We start from the raw sequence: 19,030 nt of genomic DNA on the forward strand, positions 1-19,030 counted from the left end.
CATATGCCGCAAGGAATTCAGAATCCTGGGATCTCGGAATCTCATGTTCCACATATCCGCACATACCACACCTTCAGTCTGCAAGCTGTGCTTTGTAATTTCATCCTTCCGCTATCTTTTGTATTAAGCCCGCGCGCGTTCGCTACGTAACCTTCAGTGTACAATGTACACGATGCTTTTGATTGACACGTCGCATTTGATATACGAGCATGATTTGACAGCCACATCGAATTAAATAAAAATTTCAATGCGCAAATATTTTACGTCGAAGATAGTCGCGAATACGTTTACAAAATATATGCAACGTACGTAAATAGGTACGCGCATCGAGACCTTGAATATAGCGCAAACGTTGCCCAATGAAATCTTGGAAGAAAGCTAATCGTAAATAGAAGGGACCATCTGTTCGACGACGAAAAGGTTAATACAATATCTGATCGATCCTTTCCTTGACTGGAAGATCCTCCACTTGCCAACATGCATATACATACATACATATCTACATATATACTCGAGGAAGGTTTTCGTATCGTTGAACAAACATTCCGAAACAACTTGGCTCTCGTTGCTATGTTAATTCGTTATCGAGGCCGATTCGATTCATTTACGGAGCGCTTCGATAAAAACTATTCCGCGATGCGAAGGTAGATACCTATAGTTAACAACCGCATCCACGTCCCGCGTTGTGAATAATACAATTCGTGCTTTACACCATACTATAGAAGCAATATTACGTACTTTTCCTTTGTGAAGAGGCATTGCGAAGGTAAATACAACACCGAGCACTCCTGAATGTATGTAAAACCTTGAATCGAGGTTACAGTCGAGGTCGAGATCGGTCGATTAATGATACTCCCGCTGCAACGTATGTTTGCGATTTTTCAGTTACTTAGTTGCCGAAGCTAATGTCATCGGTCACGTTACCGTCTATCGTTCTTCGTCGCGTTCGATTTCGTCACGAAACGAACCGAGCGTCCGTTTCACGGTACAACAAAGATAAGGTGAACTACGGTGATAATAAACACCACACTCTGCCAGCTCGTTTCCTACGAATCTACGAGAACTAAACCTAATAGAAGATAAACAAAACGATGCTGCTCTCGCAGACGAACGATAGTCAAAGAAAGTCAAACACGCGAGGATATTTATATTATATTGTACAAGTATCAGGCAATCCAAATTCAAGTTTGCACGTAAAAATACAATAGATGTTTCAGCAGGTTGGCGTGCTGTAAGTTGCCTCGATATACAATAAAGATTTCAGATAGATTTCGTAAAAGTTTCATGTCCTGCCTCAAACTGTACGTATATAGATGTACTAATGCACATACACGCGGGTACGTATGTCGCGCGTGTACGTATACGTTCGTACACATTTATTACTTGTTCAAACGATGCATGTAAAAACGTACACGAGCGTAGATATTCGAACAAATACACGCTCGCATACAGAGACATGCCCGTATGCGCGCAGTGACAGCGCAAAAGAAAAAAAAACAGGAAAAAAATATATACACGTACCTGACAACATATAATCCTCTGTTACTTGTCCGCTCTTCCCTCCGGAGGCATTTATCTGCATTATCTTCCTGGTGGATTTCTTGTACTGACTACGTCTGATAAACTGGTTGCCACCCCCATCACGAACTAGCTACCGATCCTTGCGATACCATCCACCAAGAATACACTACACACTATTCGAGGAAAGGAATCTCTCCCCTCCTTCCCCCTCTTTATCCCCGCTCCGTTCCTCTTACTCGCTTTCTCGCTTTTATTTTTCTTCTTTGACCCTCTTCTCTGTTTCCTTTTTTCGAATTAATTTGCTATTCGGTGGCCACAGGAGAACGATGTAGCATGATGCTCTTCTTGCTGCGAGGGGTTTACGGTCACGAAAACTGCGCAGAGTCACAGGGTCGCGCAAGATGAGAACGGCTCGATCGGATCGAGAGGGAACAGGATCCAAAGTGCAGCGGTAGGAATACGGTTGGTACGGTGTGAAGAACGAAGAAAAGAGCGAAAAGACGGACCGGTCAGTGACGGCGGTCGATAGATGGTGACTTTCCAAGCCGTCGATTGTAGCACGTTAACGGATAAGTATAGGAACGAATGATCGAAAAAGATCTGTGATAAGAAAAACGCGACGAAGTAAAGAATACGTACGGAGATCGCGTACCATTGGCCGAGCGACAAAACCCGACTGTTTTCCAACGGTAGCGAATCGAACACGATCAGTCACGTTCGCCGGATGTAGCGCGAATAGAGGGTTGGTCTTGCGCGGCAGCGCGCTCACGCGGTCATCCGGTAAACTGACAGACCACCCCTGAAAGACCTCCAAACTGTCAGCCTTCCCACCCTGCTCTTTTGCGGCTGCGCGTTTTCCTGAACCCGCTGTCCCTTACCCTGGTGCCGATGTGCTCTACTTCTCCCACCACCGACTAGCGATGGCCCTTCGATATTCTCCCCGTCGCAAGTTTTCGAGCAAGTTGCTCCTACGAGGACCCGCGAGTCTCGCCAATTTTCCTTGTATTTAACCTCGCATCGCCGCCAGCCTCATTAATACGATATACAGAGTTTAGTTTCCCTTCGCGAACCTTTGTTATTCGATGATAACGTAATAAGTGCGATTAAATTTGATTATCTAAAGCACCTACATTATCTAGATTACCTAAAGTAGATTAACCAAGTTGTATAGAGAGTATATAACGAGAGTTCGAAAATGTTCTGCGGCGTCTCAAAGTCATCGCTACCGTAGGAACCGATTCTCGTCCCTTATTTCCACGCCCCGTGAAAAACACCCCACCAGCCAGCCACTGGAAGGAAGCTCGATCGTATCTACCCTGTGACCCCACATGCCAGCATTCCCTGTTAAAAGGCTTTCCACTTTACTTCACTCCCGATTCTTCTTCGCTGACTCGGTCATCCTTCGGGAAAAGACTTTGCTTTCTGGAACACTTTGAAAATTGCCAAACGTCTGGTGAGCCGAATTCGAACAACATACCTCGAAACTTGAAACTTCGAAACTAACGATCGAACAACCAAATTACTTACTTCTTCATTGGCCCAATTTTCTTCGCCAATTTCTCGAAGCTCGAAACACAATACGAAACGTGCCTGTATACGAAACGTGCGTCATACTCTTTTATTTCGTCTAAATTGATACTCAGCATTTAAAATTACTTATGTCGATACTCAGCATTTAAAATTAACGCGAAGTATCCTTCCGACACAAACACACGATGGTGATAACAGCGTCCGTGTCTGACTAACGAGGTTATGATGGTCATATTATTAATGAAATCATTAATTATACGCAAGTTCACGCAAAAACTCCATATTCGTGAGCACACCCGATTAAACACGAAACACTGAAATAATTTGGAACTTTATTCTTGGGTATAAGAGTAATGTTAGTAGATATTTAGCTTCGCATATAAATACTACGCAATTTTTCGTTTCTTACCGCGCTTTTAAAATACATTCAACTGCACTTTCTTTTAAACACACTAGGTAGAGCTACTAGAGATTTAACGCGCTTTCGCTATAATATTAGATGTACATATTGGAAAGTTTAGGAGCTGTAAGTTTAGAAATTATATTTAATTCGATCATCAAACTTGATATAGATTTTAAAAAATATGAATGAAACGTAAGAATAAATTTGATGTGACTCTCTTATCATTTTCGCATCGCATGCAACGTTATCGATACAGTACAAAATAAGATTACGACATTAGCGATTAGAATTAAAATTAAATCAATGATTTATAATTAAATAATTAATTAATTAAGAAACAGGATAGACGTGACCGGCGGTGGTTACATCGATCATCATTGACTAATGTCGAATCAAACGATTTCTACTATATCATAGTTCGAAAATGAAGAAACTATTCTCCTACGGATTCCTTTTCTTATCTTACTTACAAATGAGATGAAAAACAGTCATCAAATTCAGAAACTAAAAGTTTGCAGTATAAAATGTCATATGTAAGCGCTGAACTAAAACCAAATATCAAAATTTGTATAAATAACATTTGAGTATAAGAAAGAAAATACTTTTATAATGAAGGAAAGAATTATATTCTGCGCAAAACCATCTTTCTTCTTACAAGTTAAATTGCAAATGTTGCACATCTTCGAAAAAATTTCCTGTACACATATTATAAATCTTGCGGACTAGTATAATCCTTATTCTTCAAAATTATCTTTATGCTATCTTTCATTGTTTTTACTTCAGTTGTCTTTAGTTTTTACTTGATTGATTCATTCAAATATGATAAATGCACTTTAGGAAAAACTCGATGAATGACTGACATCATCTTCCAGATGTCCTACTTTTACATGGTTTTTTGTGATATCAACTTCGTATAATTTGTATTCTCAAACGGTATTTAATATTTCTATAAAGAAACGTTCGTTATGAAACTAAATCTGAATATTCCAATGAAATATGTTTCTTTATAAATATCAAGCCTATTAATAAATTAACGATGACAGATGCGGCGTTTCTCGTGACGAATCGTTCCTTTAATTTGGATCATCGATCTCTTTGGAGGAGCTTCCGTTCAGTAGGTGGGCGTTTGATATTCATCTCGTACTCTTACTCGCGTCATTATACCTTGACTATACAAACGCTATCAAGAATTCCAGGTGTCTCTCGTGCCAGACGTCGATCGTGTCGAGCAAATTCGTTTCGAGGTAACGAAGCACAAAGATCGCGCGAGTCGATGATGATGGGAAGCTACGAGGTGTTCCCGCACAATTCAGCTATATTTACGTTAGAAGAACACGAGTTTTTAAGTCTCGATTAAAATTTCAATTCAAGCGTTTCAAATTTTCTGTGACAAGTGTCAAAGTGATATAAGTGATTATTTCTACGAATTTTTTATTTTCTCAATCATACGCGCACCGGGTACACAAAGAAATCGGTTTCGTCATTGCTTGAATCCACTGAATTCCTGATAAACGATGTTAAGGTTGTTGACATCTGTTTTGTTCCTGTCCTTCGTGCAATGTATTCTTCCTCCTTCCATACTAGAGACTGTATACCAATTTTTCACCGAAATCCCAACCGTGGACAATGACTTTGTCACCGATGAAATATCTATGTCCAAGGAATACGATTTCATCGTAATTGGAGCTGGTTCTGCCGGATCAGTAGTGACAAATCGTCTGACAGAAAATTCTAATTGGAATGTACTGTTGCTAGAGGAGGGCAAGGATGAGATCTTTGTTACAGATATACCATTGCTAGCTTCAGTTTTGCACATCACGGACTATGTTCGATTGCATAAAAGCGAACCAAGACCCCGAAACGCCGATGGGTCTGGCGGTTACTGTTTATCGATGAACGAGGGTCGTTGCAATTTGCCAGGAGGAAGAGCCGTTGGTGGTAGCTCGGTGGTGAATTTCATGATATATTCGAGAGGATCGCCCGCGGATTATGACGCTTGGGCTGCACAAGGTAATCCAGGATGGAGTTATCAGGATGTGCTACCGTATTTTATCAAATCGGAGAACTGCAAGCTTCTGGATCAAGATATTAGGTACCGTATCCAATTTACTCTTTGACCGTATAATAAAATGAAAGAACGAAGAATTCATAATGAACGATTTGGAAAATACTTACGTCCCTGGCCCCAAATTTCTTGCAAATTTTATCATTTTCCTTGAAGCTTAAGCTAAATACATTTGTTGACAGATCGTAGAAAGATATAATTAGCTTGAAAATGATTCAGAAAACATATTAGAGTTAAAATGTAAATTTTATAGTTTATTATATTTGACTTCGAGTCTCTCGTACTACGCTGTGAATAGAAAAATATAAAAAAGAGTCTTCGCGAACTGTCTTGAAAATCGTTCATCTGCCTTTTCGTACTAATAACGCAACAGTCGAATTTACGAACAAAACGAGAAGATATTAGTTAACACTTTACCGACCGATAGCCTATTAATCGGCTTTTTGTCGCCAATAATCTTTCTCATTATTTAAGCAGTAATTTGTTATTTAGTACTAAAGTACCTTGCTCAGTTGCGTCAGTCGCGCTGCTTTGTAAGCTCCAATTTGAAAAACTTACAGTTCGCGATGAACGAAAAGAATGGTATTGGAGATTCTAAACCGAAACAGAGCTGGCGCCAGGGAGAATCTGCATCTGAGATGCCAGTCAGACGTGCGTATGCTGTTGAATCGCTAGCGGTCGGTTAAGTGTTAATAATAAACATATCCACGGTAAAATGTACTAATTGAAGATACATGCGAATGAACTCGCCAATACTAGAAAGTGACTATGAAATATATGCTAGTTCAATGTTAGCTTAACAAACGTTTTAAGAAAGAGAACTTGAGAAACAGCGTGATAATGTTACTTAAATTAAATTCCTCGTTTACCGATTAAATTCGATTACGACACTGTTCTTCTGACACGGTTTTCTCATCAGATACCATGGCCGCGGAGGATATCTTGACGTGACGTCTCCGTCGTACGTTTCTCCTCTAAGAGAATGTTTTCTCCAAGCTGGCGAAGAACTAGGATATGATGTAATTGATTACAACAGCGACAGCCTTATTGGCTTCTCTACGGTTCAGGTTCATCTACGAAACGGACACAGGGTCAGTGCTAACAAAGCGTTCTTAAGACCTATTCGACTCAGGAAGAACTTGCATCTTTCCAAATTATCAAAAGTAACGAAGATCATCGTCGATCCAAAGACAAAAACAGCCGTGGGTGTAGAATTCATTAAGAATGGCAAAGCACTGTTTATCTCTGCCAAGAAGGAAGTAATACTTTCAGCAGGTACCTTGGAAAAGCTGCTAATATTTCTTAATATTCCTTATGGTCGCCAAACTGTTGCGAAAACTCTTCATTAACGTCTCTTACTCATGCCTTTATTATTTAGGTACCCTGAACTCGCCACAGTTGTTGATGCTCTCGGGAATAGGGCCGAAAAGTCATCTCGAGTCTTTAGGTATCCAGGTAATCGAGGATCTACCGGTTGGATATAATCTTCAAGATCACGTCAGCATGTCGGCACTGACTTTTCTCGTAAACGAGAGCGTGACCATAGTCGAACCTCGGCTAGTTTCGAATTTAGCCAACACCGTTGACTATTTCGTTAAAGGGACCGGGCCATTGACGTTGCCTGGCGGAGCCGAGTGTCTCGCCTTTATCGATACGAAACAGGATTATACAAAGAATCTAGTCAAGAAGTTGCAAGTTAATACTAGCAATTTTCACAGTAAAACGCGCTCAAAGAGATACAACGACAGTAGAGGTAACGGTAAAGAAATTCCTCGAGTACGTTAAATGGCTATTAACAATTTAAATGATATCGCACAACGTTAAAGTTGCTACTTTCGTTTTTCAGTCTCTTTGCCTCCGAATATAACTTCCATCAATGTAAATTCAGATTACTTGAAAGATTATCCACGCTTGACTTCGCGGGAAAACAAAGGGACAGATGTTCCCGACATTGAACTGGTTTTAGGTATAAGCGCTCTAACCGGTGATATATCGGGCAGTTACAGGGGACTTCTCGGTTTAACGGACGAATTTTACAAAGAAGTGTTCTCCGGTTACGAAGGTTTTGACGCCTTCTCCATTGTCCCGGTACTCTTACAGCCAAAAAGTAGGGGAAGAGTTACCTTGAAATCGTGTGATCCACATGACCAACCAATTTTTGACATAAATTACTACGATCACGAAGATGATCTCAAAACTATGGTTCGAGGCATTAAAAAGGTTGTTACTTTCAATGTAATGTTTATCTTGATATCGCCACGGCTATTTATCTTGCGTTTCACAATCACCGCTTTTCCAACGCACCCACCGTAGAGTTTCCTTACAGCTATTAATTTTTATTGTACATCTCTGTCACGTTTGCTTCTACTGTTTCTTCCCATCTTCCTTCTCTTTCTGCTATCGCTACCACTACTAATATGGTAATAGGATCTTAACTTTTCATTGCTATTTCAGGCTATAAATGTTGCATCGACTGAAGCCTTCAAACGTTTCAACGCGACGCTATTACCAGTCGCGTTCCCAGGATGCAAACACGTCTTGTTTGGTTCTGATCTGTACTGGGCTTGCGTCTCGAGGCACGTGAGCACGACCCTAGGTCATTTCGTAGGAACGTGCAAGATGGGCCCAAGGAGGAACTCGGGTGTGGTGGATCATAGGTTACGAGTGCACGGGATCAATGGTCTCAGAATTGTGGATGCCAGTGTGATACCTACTATAATAGCAGGTCATACGAATGCGCCTGCTTATATGATCGCTGAAAAGGCTGCGGATATGATAAAAGAAGACTGGAAAATGTCGAATTCCGCACGCAGAATGTCGTTTAATTAAATATTGGAAAATGTGGGGTATAAAAAATGATCGTACATCAACGCATGTATTTTGGTATAAATTTACTTTTGTTGCTATTCGTTCGAGTATAGTGCTGCTACAGAAGCAACTGTCTGATCTTTGCGCGATTGTTTGTGTTAACCCTAGGACGTCGAGGTTGGCTTAATTCAGAATTTACATATTGTTATTCTATCAAACTACGTATATGAACGAATTTATTTTTTAAGTAACTTTAGTCATCACATAGATGGTTTATCGCCATAAAATAAAATATTCGACGTTCGATAGAATAATATAGCTTCCGCTGGACGAGAGTCAATACACGTTGAACAGCGATTAACCTTCTGTGATATAAATAAATACGAACCGGTTGGAGAAAATGGATTTGTCTTTGGTAGCGATATGTTCATCTCTATCTACACAAATGCAACGTATTTACAATGAAAGAAAACATTTGAATAAATATAGTTGTACAATAATAACGTCATTAAAACTGCGAAAGACTATGATATCTTTCCAATCGTTGCTATAAGCGACAGTGTCGCTCTTATTCACAAAGTCAATGAAAAACTCGCAAAAAATATAAAATTTAGAACTAGAGGAAGTTGTTGCCAGGACTCTGTAATTGTTCCAGCGCCTGAAAACGAATGAAATGCATTTGTTATGCGATCCAAAACGAGAAATGAAAATCTTTGTTTCATAAATTGCAATGAAGAACGAGAGAACTGTTACCATTGTCGCTATATCGGATGCAATCGTGTAGTTCCTCTGTCATAATGTAATCCTTGGCGCATTTGCAAAAGCCTGGAAAATAGATCGGTACTTTGAGAAACGGTATACATATGAGCTTTTGCTTCGTTGACGAACGTTAAAATGAATTCATACCATCTATACAATCAACGTTCATCACATCGGTGGAGTTGGAGTCCCTGTACGTTTCGGTAATACACTCTCTATGACTTTGACATCTGTCATTCAACACTAAAATGACGATTCATCGGTCGAATTAGTTTTGATTCGCCGTGAAGCGATGCTAACGGTACTCACACGTATCTTTGAGACAGATAGAACCGCGTTGATGGAAGTACTCGATACACCTGCATCTGCCATTAGGTCCGCACTCGGACTCCCTCTGAAATAACTGGCATTGAGAATTCTCTTGACACGGTTCTCCGATGGATTCGCTAACTTTCAAACACCGTTTGCCGTCGCTCGATAACACATGATCCACTTTACACGTACAGAAGTCGAGGCACCTCGAGTTCTCCGCGATGCAATCGTAATCTTTGGAGCATTTGCCACCTAACTCTGCCAACCCACGCACGGATTACTTTGATTTTCTTCTCCGTTCAAGCACAACTATTACGTAAATACATACATACAACGTAACAAGTGGCACGCTTACCAATATTTGGAATGCAAACGTCGTTGCGTGGATTCGCATGATAGTTCAAGGTACACGCACAGAATCCTGTCACGCAGAAACTGTCTTTGATGTAGCAATTCCGGTGCGATTGACAAGGAAGTCCTAGTCCTGAACAAGAATCGGTGTCGATCAGCATTTCTATACCACAGCTTGGAATGTTTTCAAAGACATTAAAGCATTTTTATAAGGAGGAGAGATATCGCTGGTATTGAGGGAATCTTTAACAGTCCGATGAACAAAGTGGATATAACCGGCGTTTTTCTTCCGAGACAACAAAAGAGAAGAAGGAAATTATGTCCACAAACTTAATTTGGTAATAATAATTTGATATAACAGTAATTTGATAATACAAAACAGTAATTTGATTCGTATGATTTAGTAGTGCTTTCGTACAATTGATCAAAAAGCTGATACTACGAAAACGAAATGTAAGGCCCGATGAAAAAAAGACGCTTCATTGAAAAACAGTGGCATACGTCGATATATTTTGTAGCCAGTATAAATTACGTCGCAGAAATATTTTAATTAACGTTCAAATCGAGCGTGCGAAGGTGAAAAATAATTATAACACCTGCTTATGGATAATGATAGAGGAAACTGAAGCGTTTCGCAGGAAGTGGAGTACACTCACCTACAGACTCGTAACACCTTCCTTCCACATAGTGAGAACCGTCGGAGCACTGGCAGATCTTTTGTCGGCACTCCGAGTAAGGGGCGAAGGTCACCTGACATTGAATGTCCTCTTCACAGGGGTCCCCGATAGCATTCGCCACTGTGAACAAATTCTCCTCGAATCAATTTCGACGTTGATGGATTCCGTGATTTCGTTAGAAGCTAGCCTTCGCGTGGGAAGTCGAGGAAAATATAGCTCAGTTTTGTCGGACCGACGAGCACGATGAACGACACGCTCTAGAAGACGATGAGACCGTGAGAACGGGACGGCTTAGAATACGAACGAAGAAAGATGTCCGTGGAATCACGTTTTCCGGGGTCGGCGACACCGATTCCGACTTAGCGACGAGGACGATGATTAATCAGTATTTTTATCCAGGTCAATTGGTTCCTGTTGTTCGTTCCAAAGAAGATATTTAACTATTTATGATCGATTCGATTAGCTGAAATTGACGCGGACATTTATCGAGGTTATTTTTATCCGATTTGATCGATGATTAAGAAATTGATTAAAAAATTTCAAGGACATGGAGTAACACGTGTGAAGTTACATAATGAAAGTGAAAGCGCGCAATAAATTTTAATTATGTAATACAACTAACGTTATTGACATTGTTATTACTGTTTTCTAACAAATATTTTTACGTTTTTATAAATCGTTCTATACATCGCTTTAATATGGAGAATTTCCTTTTTCATATGTAATTTGAATACGTCCACTTTTAGGATTTAGTAAAATATGTTTTATTATAACGTAATGAGAAATACTTGAAAAGTGTACCTTTGAGACATTCCAGATGCGTGCGATTTCTGAATACGATAAAACCATCTTTACACAGACAGGCTTCCTGGTTCCAACAATAAGCATTCTTCATACAGTCTTCGTCGTATCGACACTTTGCCAACGTCTCTGAAAAATTCATATGAGCGTTATACGTCCTCCTTCAAACAACCAAATTTAATTTCTAATCTTCAACATTTTCACATTCATATTTGTCGCGTACAATGCACTTTCGTTTCATACATCTCATTCAGCTTACACGGGCCAATTTTCTAGCTGTTCGTAAGGATTGTTCGAATTTCTGATAAAATAAGGGTCAGGGGTCGAGCGCAAAGGAACTAGGATCGCATATACATACGGGGAGGTGGTGTTCGGTCGCTGCATCGCGGCATTTGTTGGTTGACGTAAGAAATGGTTGCACAGACGGTGACAGGCACGAGGACGAGGAGCCTCGAGATCCCGACCACCGTCCTGATCGGTGTCATTCTCGTACCACCGTTGGAACGTCTTCCTCTCGGCGTCGTTTCATCAGCCCAGATCGAATGATCGTCATTCCCGATGATCCCGCGAAGGATCTCCCGTTTCTTCCTCGGACTCGTTCTAGCCAGCCCGCTACGCTCGTCTCTTCGCGGTCTTCTGTGTGCGTTCTCACCGTATTCGCGTTACGCAACTCGGCCGCGAAGCTCCGCTCTATTGCTTCACGTTAAATTCGATGACGGCATCGTTTCAGTTGTATACACTTGTTCATCGACTCGTTTCGTGTACCGTGATTATCGCCAAACCCCGACTAATCGAAGACGATCGTTCTTCGCGGTGTATTTGTCGACCGTGGCGATCTTCTGGGAAGTCAAAGTTTTCGAACAGCGTCCAAAAATGTTATTTCGTTTAATTTAATTTACGAGGGTTGTTCGATCTTTTTTTAGTTACCGGTAACCATCATGACTGAAGATAATTTCAATTTACAATTTTACTATTCACACCGGATACCAATTGCTATTAATAAGAATCGAAGATGGTTGACATTCATTCCATGATGATTAACGGTAACCAAATTCCTTTAAACTAAGATATAAATTCTTATACCATAGCTTTTTTAAATTGTAGTTACAACAGTTATGGTTCCTGTTTTCAGATATGAATTTAGAGGGATTCGCGTTTGGTATTTGATGACCTCTTCTCTAGACTGTTTCGGAAAAGCGATTAATTTAAGTTGGCAAATCGATACGCGGCATGGACTTGATTCGCGAAAACGATTTGTTGCCATTGTTACAGGAAGCAAGCGAGGCGCGTTTTACCGATCGCGAGTGAAATTGGGTTAAACGCGGTCGGTTGGTATCGATCATACTTTAAACTCGATTAATCGATCGAAACGAGTTAACAAGACGTTAAGTTTGTTTTCAATTCGGCCGCCGATGACCGCGCGTCGCGTCGCATCGGTGCACTCGTCCACGGTCGCTGAACAATCGATCTAATCCGAGAGGCTCTCTCTCCATTATACGGTATTTCGCCGTAACTACGTAACAGGTTGCACTATACCAACAGTGATAAGTATGCGTTAAATCGATGATTCAACTGCGAAAGTATGTAATCGCGGTTAACTTTAATTAGACAATGTTTGCACAACAGCGCGGAAATAAGAATATTATAAAGATCGTACATCTATCGTTCTCTTTAGTTCGATAAAGTTGAACTGTTAACAGAAATTTTTGTTGATTCTCTTTTATAATTTGAACTGCCGATGCTTAATCTGTGGCGAATATTTCGTAATAAGTACCGCGAAGTCTTTTATTCGCTTTCGACTAGAAGGTTGCCGATCGATGGTCGAGTTTAACGTGCTCCGCTTCCATAGTTTCGGCCTATTACACAACGATAGTCGTACGTTTAAACACAAAAGCCACTGTTAGGTATATCGAGCCTCGTTCCTTTCATCGTTGTCACGTAGCATTCGTCCAATGATTCTCAGAAACTTTATTCGATTCTTACGGTAATGATTTACCAGAACCTGACGATTGAGTCATTGCACAACTTGTATGTGCATTAGTAGATTTCTTCGGTACTATTTTTATCGCTAGTGCGTCAGTATCACAACTGTAGCTGTATTTAATAGTTGTAAATATAACTTTTGATTACTTTGTATCAGAAGATAACACAGAGCGTAATAATTCGAGCGTAAACATTGATATTATAGGCAGGTATAAAAGATGAGATTTCTATCGTAATATAGCAAAGTCAGTCACGATACATTAGTCATCCTTAAATAGAAATAGCCAAGAATCGCGTGGAGACGGATTTGAGATTTTGTCATACGTTTTGGAGGGTTAAATACTGCCATTGTTCCCAGATTACGTGTGACTTCATAATAGGGTTTCACGCAATAGCAAGCTTTGTTTAAGTCGTATGCTGCAGTCCAACTCAGAGAACAGTGCGTTATACCGAAATGTCAGACGACAAGAGGGAACGACCTCCCTTGTTCTTTAATTATGTGCGGTTCCAAGCCGACATTCGCCTAACTGTGAGAACCAGCAGCGTAGATCCGGCCTCTTCGTGTTTCCCCACGAAACCGAAGAAAGGATCACTCGGTCATGAAGGAACGAAACCACGCGAGACTTTCCTTATAAATTCACTCGTCCCAAGATCTCGAGATCTTATCGCTAAAGAAACCTCGTCGAGACCGTACACTAGCGGATTTTTCTTTCGGCTTTCGTTACATTCGACGAGTTTATTAGCTGCGATACAGCGCGCTTTAAAGAACTCATCGACGCCAATTTAATTCGATTAAAATTCGAGATACGTAGAATCGAATTATAGCTGAAAACCGTAATGACATAAATCGGCATACAATATTTCAAATGTTCCTTCTGCTTCGGTATGAAACGTACGCGTTAATGGGGTAGATAAACAGTATCGCACTCTTTTTTATTTTTTATTTTTTTTGATACTTTGTATGCGAACCGTCACTTACAAATTTAACTCGGATTCAAATTCAAGCTCATATTTAAATTCAAATTCAAGTTAAAAGTTCCTCTTCAAATTGCCATGCGCGGTATATGAAATTTTTATGGAAAATTTGAGATTCTCGGGAACAGCGTAGAAATTAACACGTGTCGAAAACGCGAATCGGTCACATATTTTACGCATAGAATAATAGAATTTAAAGAATACGTATCACGACTTTGAACGATGTAACGAAGCACACTCACGTCTAAGGAGTAGATGTTCATGCTGTCCGTGCGCGGCGACGACTGCACTCAGTACGACGAAACAGAGGCCGATCGACAGCGCAAGACCTCCCATTGTGAGACGATTTACCAAGCCCGCCATCTTCCTCGTTCAGCACGAGCTCGCCGCTTTTTCGCACGTTCCTCTTCCTTTTCTTTTCGTTCGTTTCCAATCTGCAGTCACGAAGCTCGCAAAGACGATTCTCCCGATATCGTTCTTTCTCCCAGTCTAACAAAGATCGCTCTTAAATTCCGAATGGCTTTATCTAATCTATGCGCGCTGATAAGTTTGTGGTAAATGCAACGAACGAAAAGGAATCTGCTTAATCGTGCATCGCCATTGAAATCGCAGCACGATGTGTTACATCAAGCGCGTGTCATCAGAAATTTTATGATCAATAGGTGAGTAATGAAAACGCCGATCCACGTGATCGTCATCGATATTTCAAATACGAAGTTGATACGAACGATGGCGCGATTCAACCGCCGTTATCTTTGGGAATATATTAGATAAGCGAAATGTCGAAATTCGTATTTATAATAGTAATTAGGACACCAAGAAGGTGTACTAACTTGAGAATACACAATTCTTCATTGCGAAGGTTATCGGGATGTGGATGTTATTGAGATGATGTAATGAAAGATACAAATAAAAGATACAAGATAAAAGAGTCAATTCTTTATAGATGTATATATATTAAAAAGGGTAGTATAATAACTCGAGAAAAATAATAATATCTTATTCTGAGTATAACGATATCGAAAACGACAGATATGAAATTAGTGGGAAACTTATCGACGCCTACTAACATATATTCACTTGGATGTATGATGTGTTGTTTCCTTAGAAAAACTAAAATAGCTAAAAGATTGAGACTAAAAAGGAGGAACCACTTTTGGAAAAACTCATAAGGAGTTCTTAAAACGTTCATTCATTCTAATTTAGATAAAATTAAGAGCTTAATTAATCGCTTATAAATCTATGAATACTGTAAGGCTGTTATAAAAGGAGTAAAACACTACTATATCCCTGGTTTATAATTGTTTCGGGATTCCAAATGTGAGCGATTGACGTCTAAACAAGTCATAATATGCTTCACGTCGCATGCTCGAATATCAGTTTCTCATAAATATTGCCATAATCACCGAGGTAAAATTTGAACGAAACGAGATGTTGGGTTAGATGATTATTTAATTTCCACTTGTTGGCAAACGTATCCATTTCTTTGGTATTGAAATGACCTATAAGGTAGACGAGGCTACGAAAACGAGTCGCAGTAGCGCGCTTTGAGTGCGTTAATTGCATGCATGCCGCAGGAAGTCTTTAAACGGCTCGGTGCACCCAGCCTATTCTCTCGATGCACTCGACGCGTAACTCTGTGCAGTCGCGGAGACATCCAATGCCACGCTGTGTTCTGCTACCTTTTTCTCACTTTCCGTGCTGGATTTCGCGTCGTGTTTCAGCTGTGTCATCGAGAAGCCTGCATACCAAAACTGCTCCCGTGTACGTCGTTTCTTGATGAACATGTACATTTCCTAGTAACGTTTTCTAGATCGCTCGAAAATGTTTAGTCGAGTCTGAAGGAGATGAAACAAATAATCGTCACGAGGAAAGTGGGTAGAACAGGTAGAAGATGCGAGCCTAGAAAATAGTTATAATAAAAATAAAGATTAGTAACGAATGAAGCGTACATAAGAAAACATGACAAGAGCACTTTTGTCGATTTCCCGAATTTTATGCTATTTGTTTTTATGTTATATATCGAATTAAATTCAATCTGTGTAGAGATCTGTTTCATCGTCTCTTTTTTCTTACCTCCGCTCACACATCTATCATCTTTTCTCTCGTAATTCTCCGCACACACACACACGTTCTTCTCACATATCACTGCCTTTTCCGTCACATTTCCATTTTCCTCTTGGTAACAATCGTACGTATTCCCGCAGGTCTCGCCAAGTTCTGTAATACGTCGCAATTGCTCCATTAGTACAAGGAAAGGAAGACTTTAAGAAACGTAACCATACTCTTGAGAAAAACCTACTCTTGTTATTGTAACATTGCTTCTCTGTGTTTTCGAAATGATATCCACTCTGACACTGACATGTTCGATTAACGCATGACGCGTTTGGGAAGCTTTCAATACACTGTACGTCTTCCTCGCATTCTTCCAAGATATCTTCCGCGACTCGCAAACATTTTTTTTTATCCTTGTTGATCACAGTCGCTTCTGCACAATCGCAAATATTTCTATCCGTACATATAACACCGTTCACGTGAGCGCATTCCTCCGATCTGTTACATGATTTTCCCACATCTGTGAATATTAGACGATTGTAGGTACATCTTGCGCGATTATTTTTGTAGCGACGGTTTCTTGAATTATCAGAAGAAAGAAGGAAATTTTTGTCTTACCGATCGTTTTGTAACAAGCGTTTGTCACAAAATGGTATCCGGGGATGCAGATACATTGATTATTTTGGCACGTCGTATTCGGTAAGTATGCCAAGCATTGTATGTTGTCCGTGCACGGAAAATCCAATGCATCAGCTTCTAAATTATTGAAACAAAAACAAATCAATCGCTGAATTGATGTCGAACGAGTTTAACTCGCATTTCAGTATACCAATCGTTCTTACTTTTAAGGCATTCTCTTTTGCTACTTGATAAAACGTAGCCCTTCCGACATTCGCATTGGCTCTTCGTTGTGTTGCAAATAGTGTTATTAACCCCACAATTCTGATCGATCTTGCAAGTCTGGAATATTGTGAACCCTAAAGAGAATGCAATGTCTTTCATTTACTGGTCAAATTGTTACATAGAAGAAGGAGAAACGACAAAAAATATTACTCTACCTGTAGTTTTGTTATGCTGTATATTGCTACTGGAGCAGTTCTTCATTTGCCCATCGTTCTCGCACACGCAATATCCATTTGTACACGTTACTCCTTTCGTTATGTTCAAATTGTCGACGCAAGTTTGAACACTTACACAAGGGATGGGCGGATCTGTAAAAAGTCAATTCTGCATTTTTGACAACTTTTGTAATCCGCTGGAAAAAATGTTTCACCTATGCTTCTTATATTGATTAGATGAGCAAAATTGAGACATTCGTTCTAACATATGTTGTATATGTATGTAAGAGGTAGGACAACCAAATTAGAAAATTATAGATGTTTGCAGGAATTCAAATGAAATTTTATTTGAACATCGTTTAATTATCTTTCCTCTTGTCCTCCTTAATTTGCTATTCTCAAAGAATGAATCGAAAATACTCTTCTTGACGAATTAAATGTCAAAGAACTGAAATCATCGATGGTGAAGTGTTATCACTTGTAAAACTTCTCAGTATCATGAAGAGGTCGTTTTTATTTTGAAACAGAACCTGCCAACGTTTGTATACAAGTAACGAGAACGGAGATAATACACGTATTTGTTCCGAACCAATAGCATTATGTCGACACGTCGGTTGTTCTAAACGAACCGACGTTAAATCAGTTGCTGAACATTACCGGGATTTTATTTTCCCGAAGAGTATTATATAGATCGAAATAAAATTCTTTCAAAGGACAAAAATCTAAATAAAACGCAAATATGAATTATGTTGAATACATGATATGGTATGAATCGCGTTTAACAGCTTTCATCCAGTTGATTCTTGTTTAATTACTTCTCAAGAGCATCGCGTTTCGAGTATACATCCCGTGATTAACTTAAGACTAAAACCAGCAGAGTGATTAGAATGATGCAATTCGTAATTTTTCATAGAAATATTATAGATTAACCACAGTATGTTTTTGGAGATTTGAATGATTTTTATAAAATATATGAATGGAGACTCGATTCCTCGTTTGTAATATTTTCTCATAAATCATTCACTTTAATTTCTTTGACATAAGTTTATATCGTACTCATCGGAGATTCTAAGGTTTAATTATGGTAAAAGGGAGCATTACGACATGCATAAAATATACGTGATTAGAAACCTTCGAATGTACGTATATAACGTGCTCTAATTGCAATGAACAGTGCTAATAATACCATTATTGCAGCGAATTAATTTCAAATTAACTACGAGGGTTGCTATCAATAGCAATTTGTCGAAATAATTATTCGATCGATGCAATATCTATAATTATAAACTAGATTGAGATATGGATTAACATATGCTTATCAATTTGATGTAAATTAACTTAGTTAACTTATTAATTTAACTTAACTGAAACTCGACATCGATTGATCTAAGGAAATTTCAAAGCTTACCAATATCCTCGGTAACTGCACTATGTATAATAACGGCGATCAGCAGGGCGAACAAATATTTCTTGCATGCGAAAGCAAGCATTCTTGACGTTCGAATCTTAGTATGAAATGGTACAGGCTTAGCTGCAAACTGACGAGTATCGGTTCGCGATCGAGCGAGCATCGATAGCACACGACTGACGAACGCGAGGCCGTGTACAACTACAATTAACCATATTCTCCCACCATCCTGATTGTCTTGTCAGCTACCGGCTCGGACACCGTTTTGTGTTTGCGTGTATTCTCTAGTTTTACCGGCTGAGTCGCTAATCATTTGTAGCGATC

General features: G+C 39.6%; 4 protein-coding genes across 9 annotated transcripts in view; 1 reads left to right on the forward strand and 3 right to left on the reverse strand.

The window, feature by feature from the left end:
- Positions 1-19,030, reverse strand: part of LOC132913961 (gamma-aminobutyric acid type B receptor subunit 2) — a 124,911-nt gene that overhangs the window by 84,541 nt on the left and 21,340 nt on the right. Inside the window, exon 1 of one of the 2 annotated variants that reach the window (XM_060972655.1) lies at positions 1,522-2,315. The exons of the other annotated variant lie outside the window; for it this stretch is intronic. The gene's annotated coding sequence lies outside the window, so the exon portion shown is untranslated. Of the gene's footprint in view, positions 1-1,521; positions 2,316-19,030 lie in introns of those variants that run through there. 2 annotated transcript variants of the gene reach the window in all.
- Positions 4,453-8,721, forward strand: LOC132913965 (glucose dehydrogenase [FAD, quinone]-like). 3 transcript variants are annotated; one of them, XM_060972660.1, is made up of 6 exons: positions 4,453-4,568; positions 4,651-5,546; positions 6,439-6,794; positions 6,898-7,278; positions 7,366-7,739; positions 7,974-8,721. In XM_060972660.1, exons 2-6 carry the CDS (start codon positions 4,969-4,971, stop codon positions 8,346-8,348), a joined length of 2,064 nt encoding a protein of 687 aa, XP_060828643.1. In that variant the 5' UTR covers positions 4,453-4,568; positions 4,651-4,968; the 3' UTR covers positions 8,349-8,721. The 3 variants fall into 3 exon arrangements, with proteins under 3 accessions (XP_060828643.1, XP_060828645.1, XP_060828646.1); XM_060972662.1 differs by having other exon boundaries at positions 4,667-5,546; XM_060972663.1 differs by having other exon boundaries at positions 4,453-5,546; positions 6,898-7,272.
- LOC132913972 (rh5-interacting protein-like) lies at positions 8,379-14,796 on the reverse strand. 3 transcript variants are annotated; one of them, XM_060972683.1, is made up of 8 exons: positions 14,428-14,796; positions 11,228-11,356; positions 10,406-10,546; positions 9,754-9,882; positions 9,396-9,656; positions 9,234-9,329; positions 9,081-9,152; positions 8,379-8,985 (listed from the first exon to the last, which is right to left on the reverse strand). In XM_060972683.1, exons 1-8 carry the CDS (start codon positions 14,546-14,548, stop codon positions 8,900-8,902), a joined length of 1,035 nt encoding a protein of 344 aa, XP_060828666.1. In that variant the 5' UTR covers positions 14,549-14,796; the 3' UTR covers positions 8,379-8,899. The 3 variants fall into 3 exon arrangements, with proteins under 3 accessions (XP_060828666.1, XP_060828667.1, XP_060828665.1); XM_060972684.1 differs by having other exon boundaries at positions 10,406-10,559; positions 14,428-14,783; XM_060972682.1 differs by lacking the exon at positions 14,428-14,796 and adding an exon at positions 11,586-14,067.
- On the reverse strand, positions 15,620-18,943 carry LOC132913971 (prion-like-(Q/N-rich) domain-bearing protein 25). The gene is made up of 7 exons (XM_060972680.1): positions 18,707-18,943; positions 17,299-17,451; positions 17,083-17,217; positions 16,859-16,996; positions 16,488-16,760; positions 16,262-16,405; positions 15,620-16,087 (listed from the first exon to the last, which is right to left on the reverse strand). The coding sequence occupies exons 1-7, from the start codon at positions 18,867-18,869 to the stop codon at positions 16,014-16,016; spliced, it is 1,080 nt and encodes a 359-aa protein (XP_060828663.1). The 5' UTR covers positions 18,870-18,943; the 3' UTR covers positions 15,620-16,013.

Source organism: Bombus pascuorum, chromosome 14, assembly GCF_905332965.1.
Source record: "Bombus pascuorum chromosome 14, iyBomPasc1.1, whole genome shotgun sequence".
Lineage (NCBI taxonomy): Eukaryota > Metazoa > Arthropoda > Insecta > Hymenoptera > Apidae > Bombus > Bombus pascuorum.

Excerpts from the sequence above, each read along its gene's own strand:
- LOC132913965 (XM_060972660.1), top strand. The coding sequence starts at position 4,969 with ATGTTAAGGTTGTTGACATCTGTTTTGTTCCTGTCCTTCGTGCAATGT. Across the intron at positions 5,547-6,438 it reads CTTCTGGATCAAGATATTAG|ATACCATGGCCGCGGAGGAT; the intron begins GTACCGTATCCA and ends TTTTCTCATCAG. Across the intron at positions 7,740-7,973 it reads TGGTTCGAGGCATTAAAAAG|GCTATAAATGTTGCATCGAC; the intron begins GTTGTTACTTTC and ends TTGCTATTTCAG.
- LOC132913972 (XM_060972682.1), bottom strand. The coding sequence starts at position 11,712 with ATGACACCGATCAGGACGGTGGTCGGGATCTCGAGGCTCCTCGTCCTC. Across the intron at positions 10,547-11,227 it reads GCATCTGGAATGTCTCAAAG|TGGCGAATGCTATCGGGGAC; the intron begins GTACACTTTTCA and ends ATTTGTTCACAG. Across the intron at positions 9,153-9,233 it reads GAACGTTGATTGTATAGATG|GCTTTTGCAAATGCGCCAAG; the intron begins GTATGAATTCAT and ends TCTATTTTCCAG.
- LOC132913971 (XM_060972680.1), bottom strand. The coding sequence starts at position 18,869 with ATGCTCGCTCGATCGCGAACCGATACTCGTCAGTTTGCAGCTAAGCCT. Across the intron at positions 16,761-16,858 it reads CGCTTGTTACAAAACGATCG|ATGTGGGAAAATCATGTAAC; the intron begins GTAAGACAAAAA and ends TAATATTCACAG. Across the intron at positions 16,406-16,487 it reads GCAATGTTACAATAACAAGA|AACTTGGCGAGACCTGCGGG; the intron begins GTAGGTTTTTCT and ends GACGTATTACAG.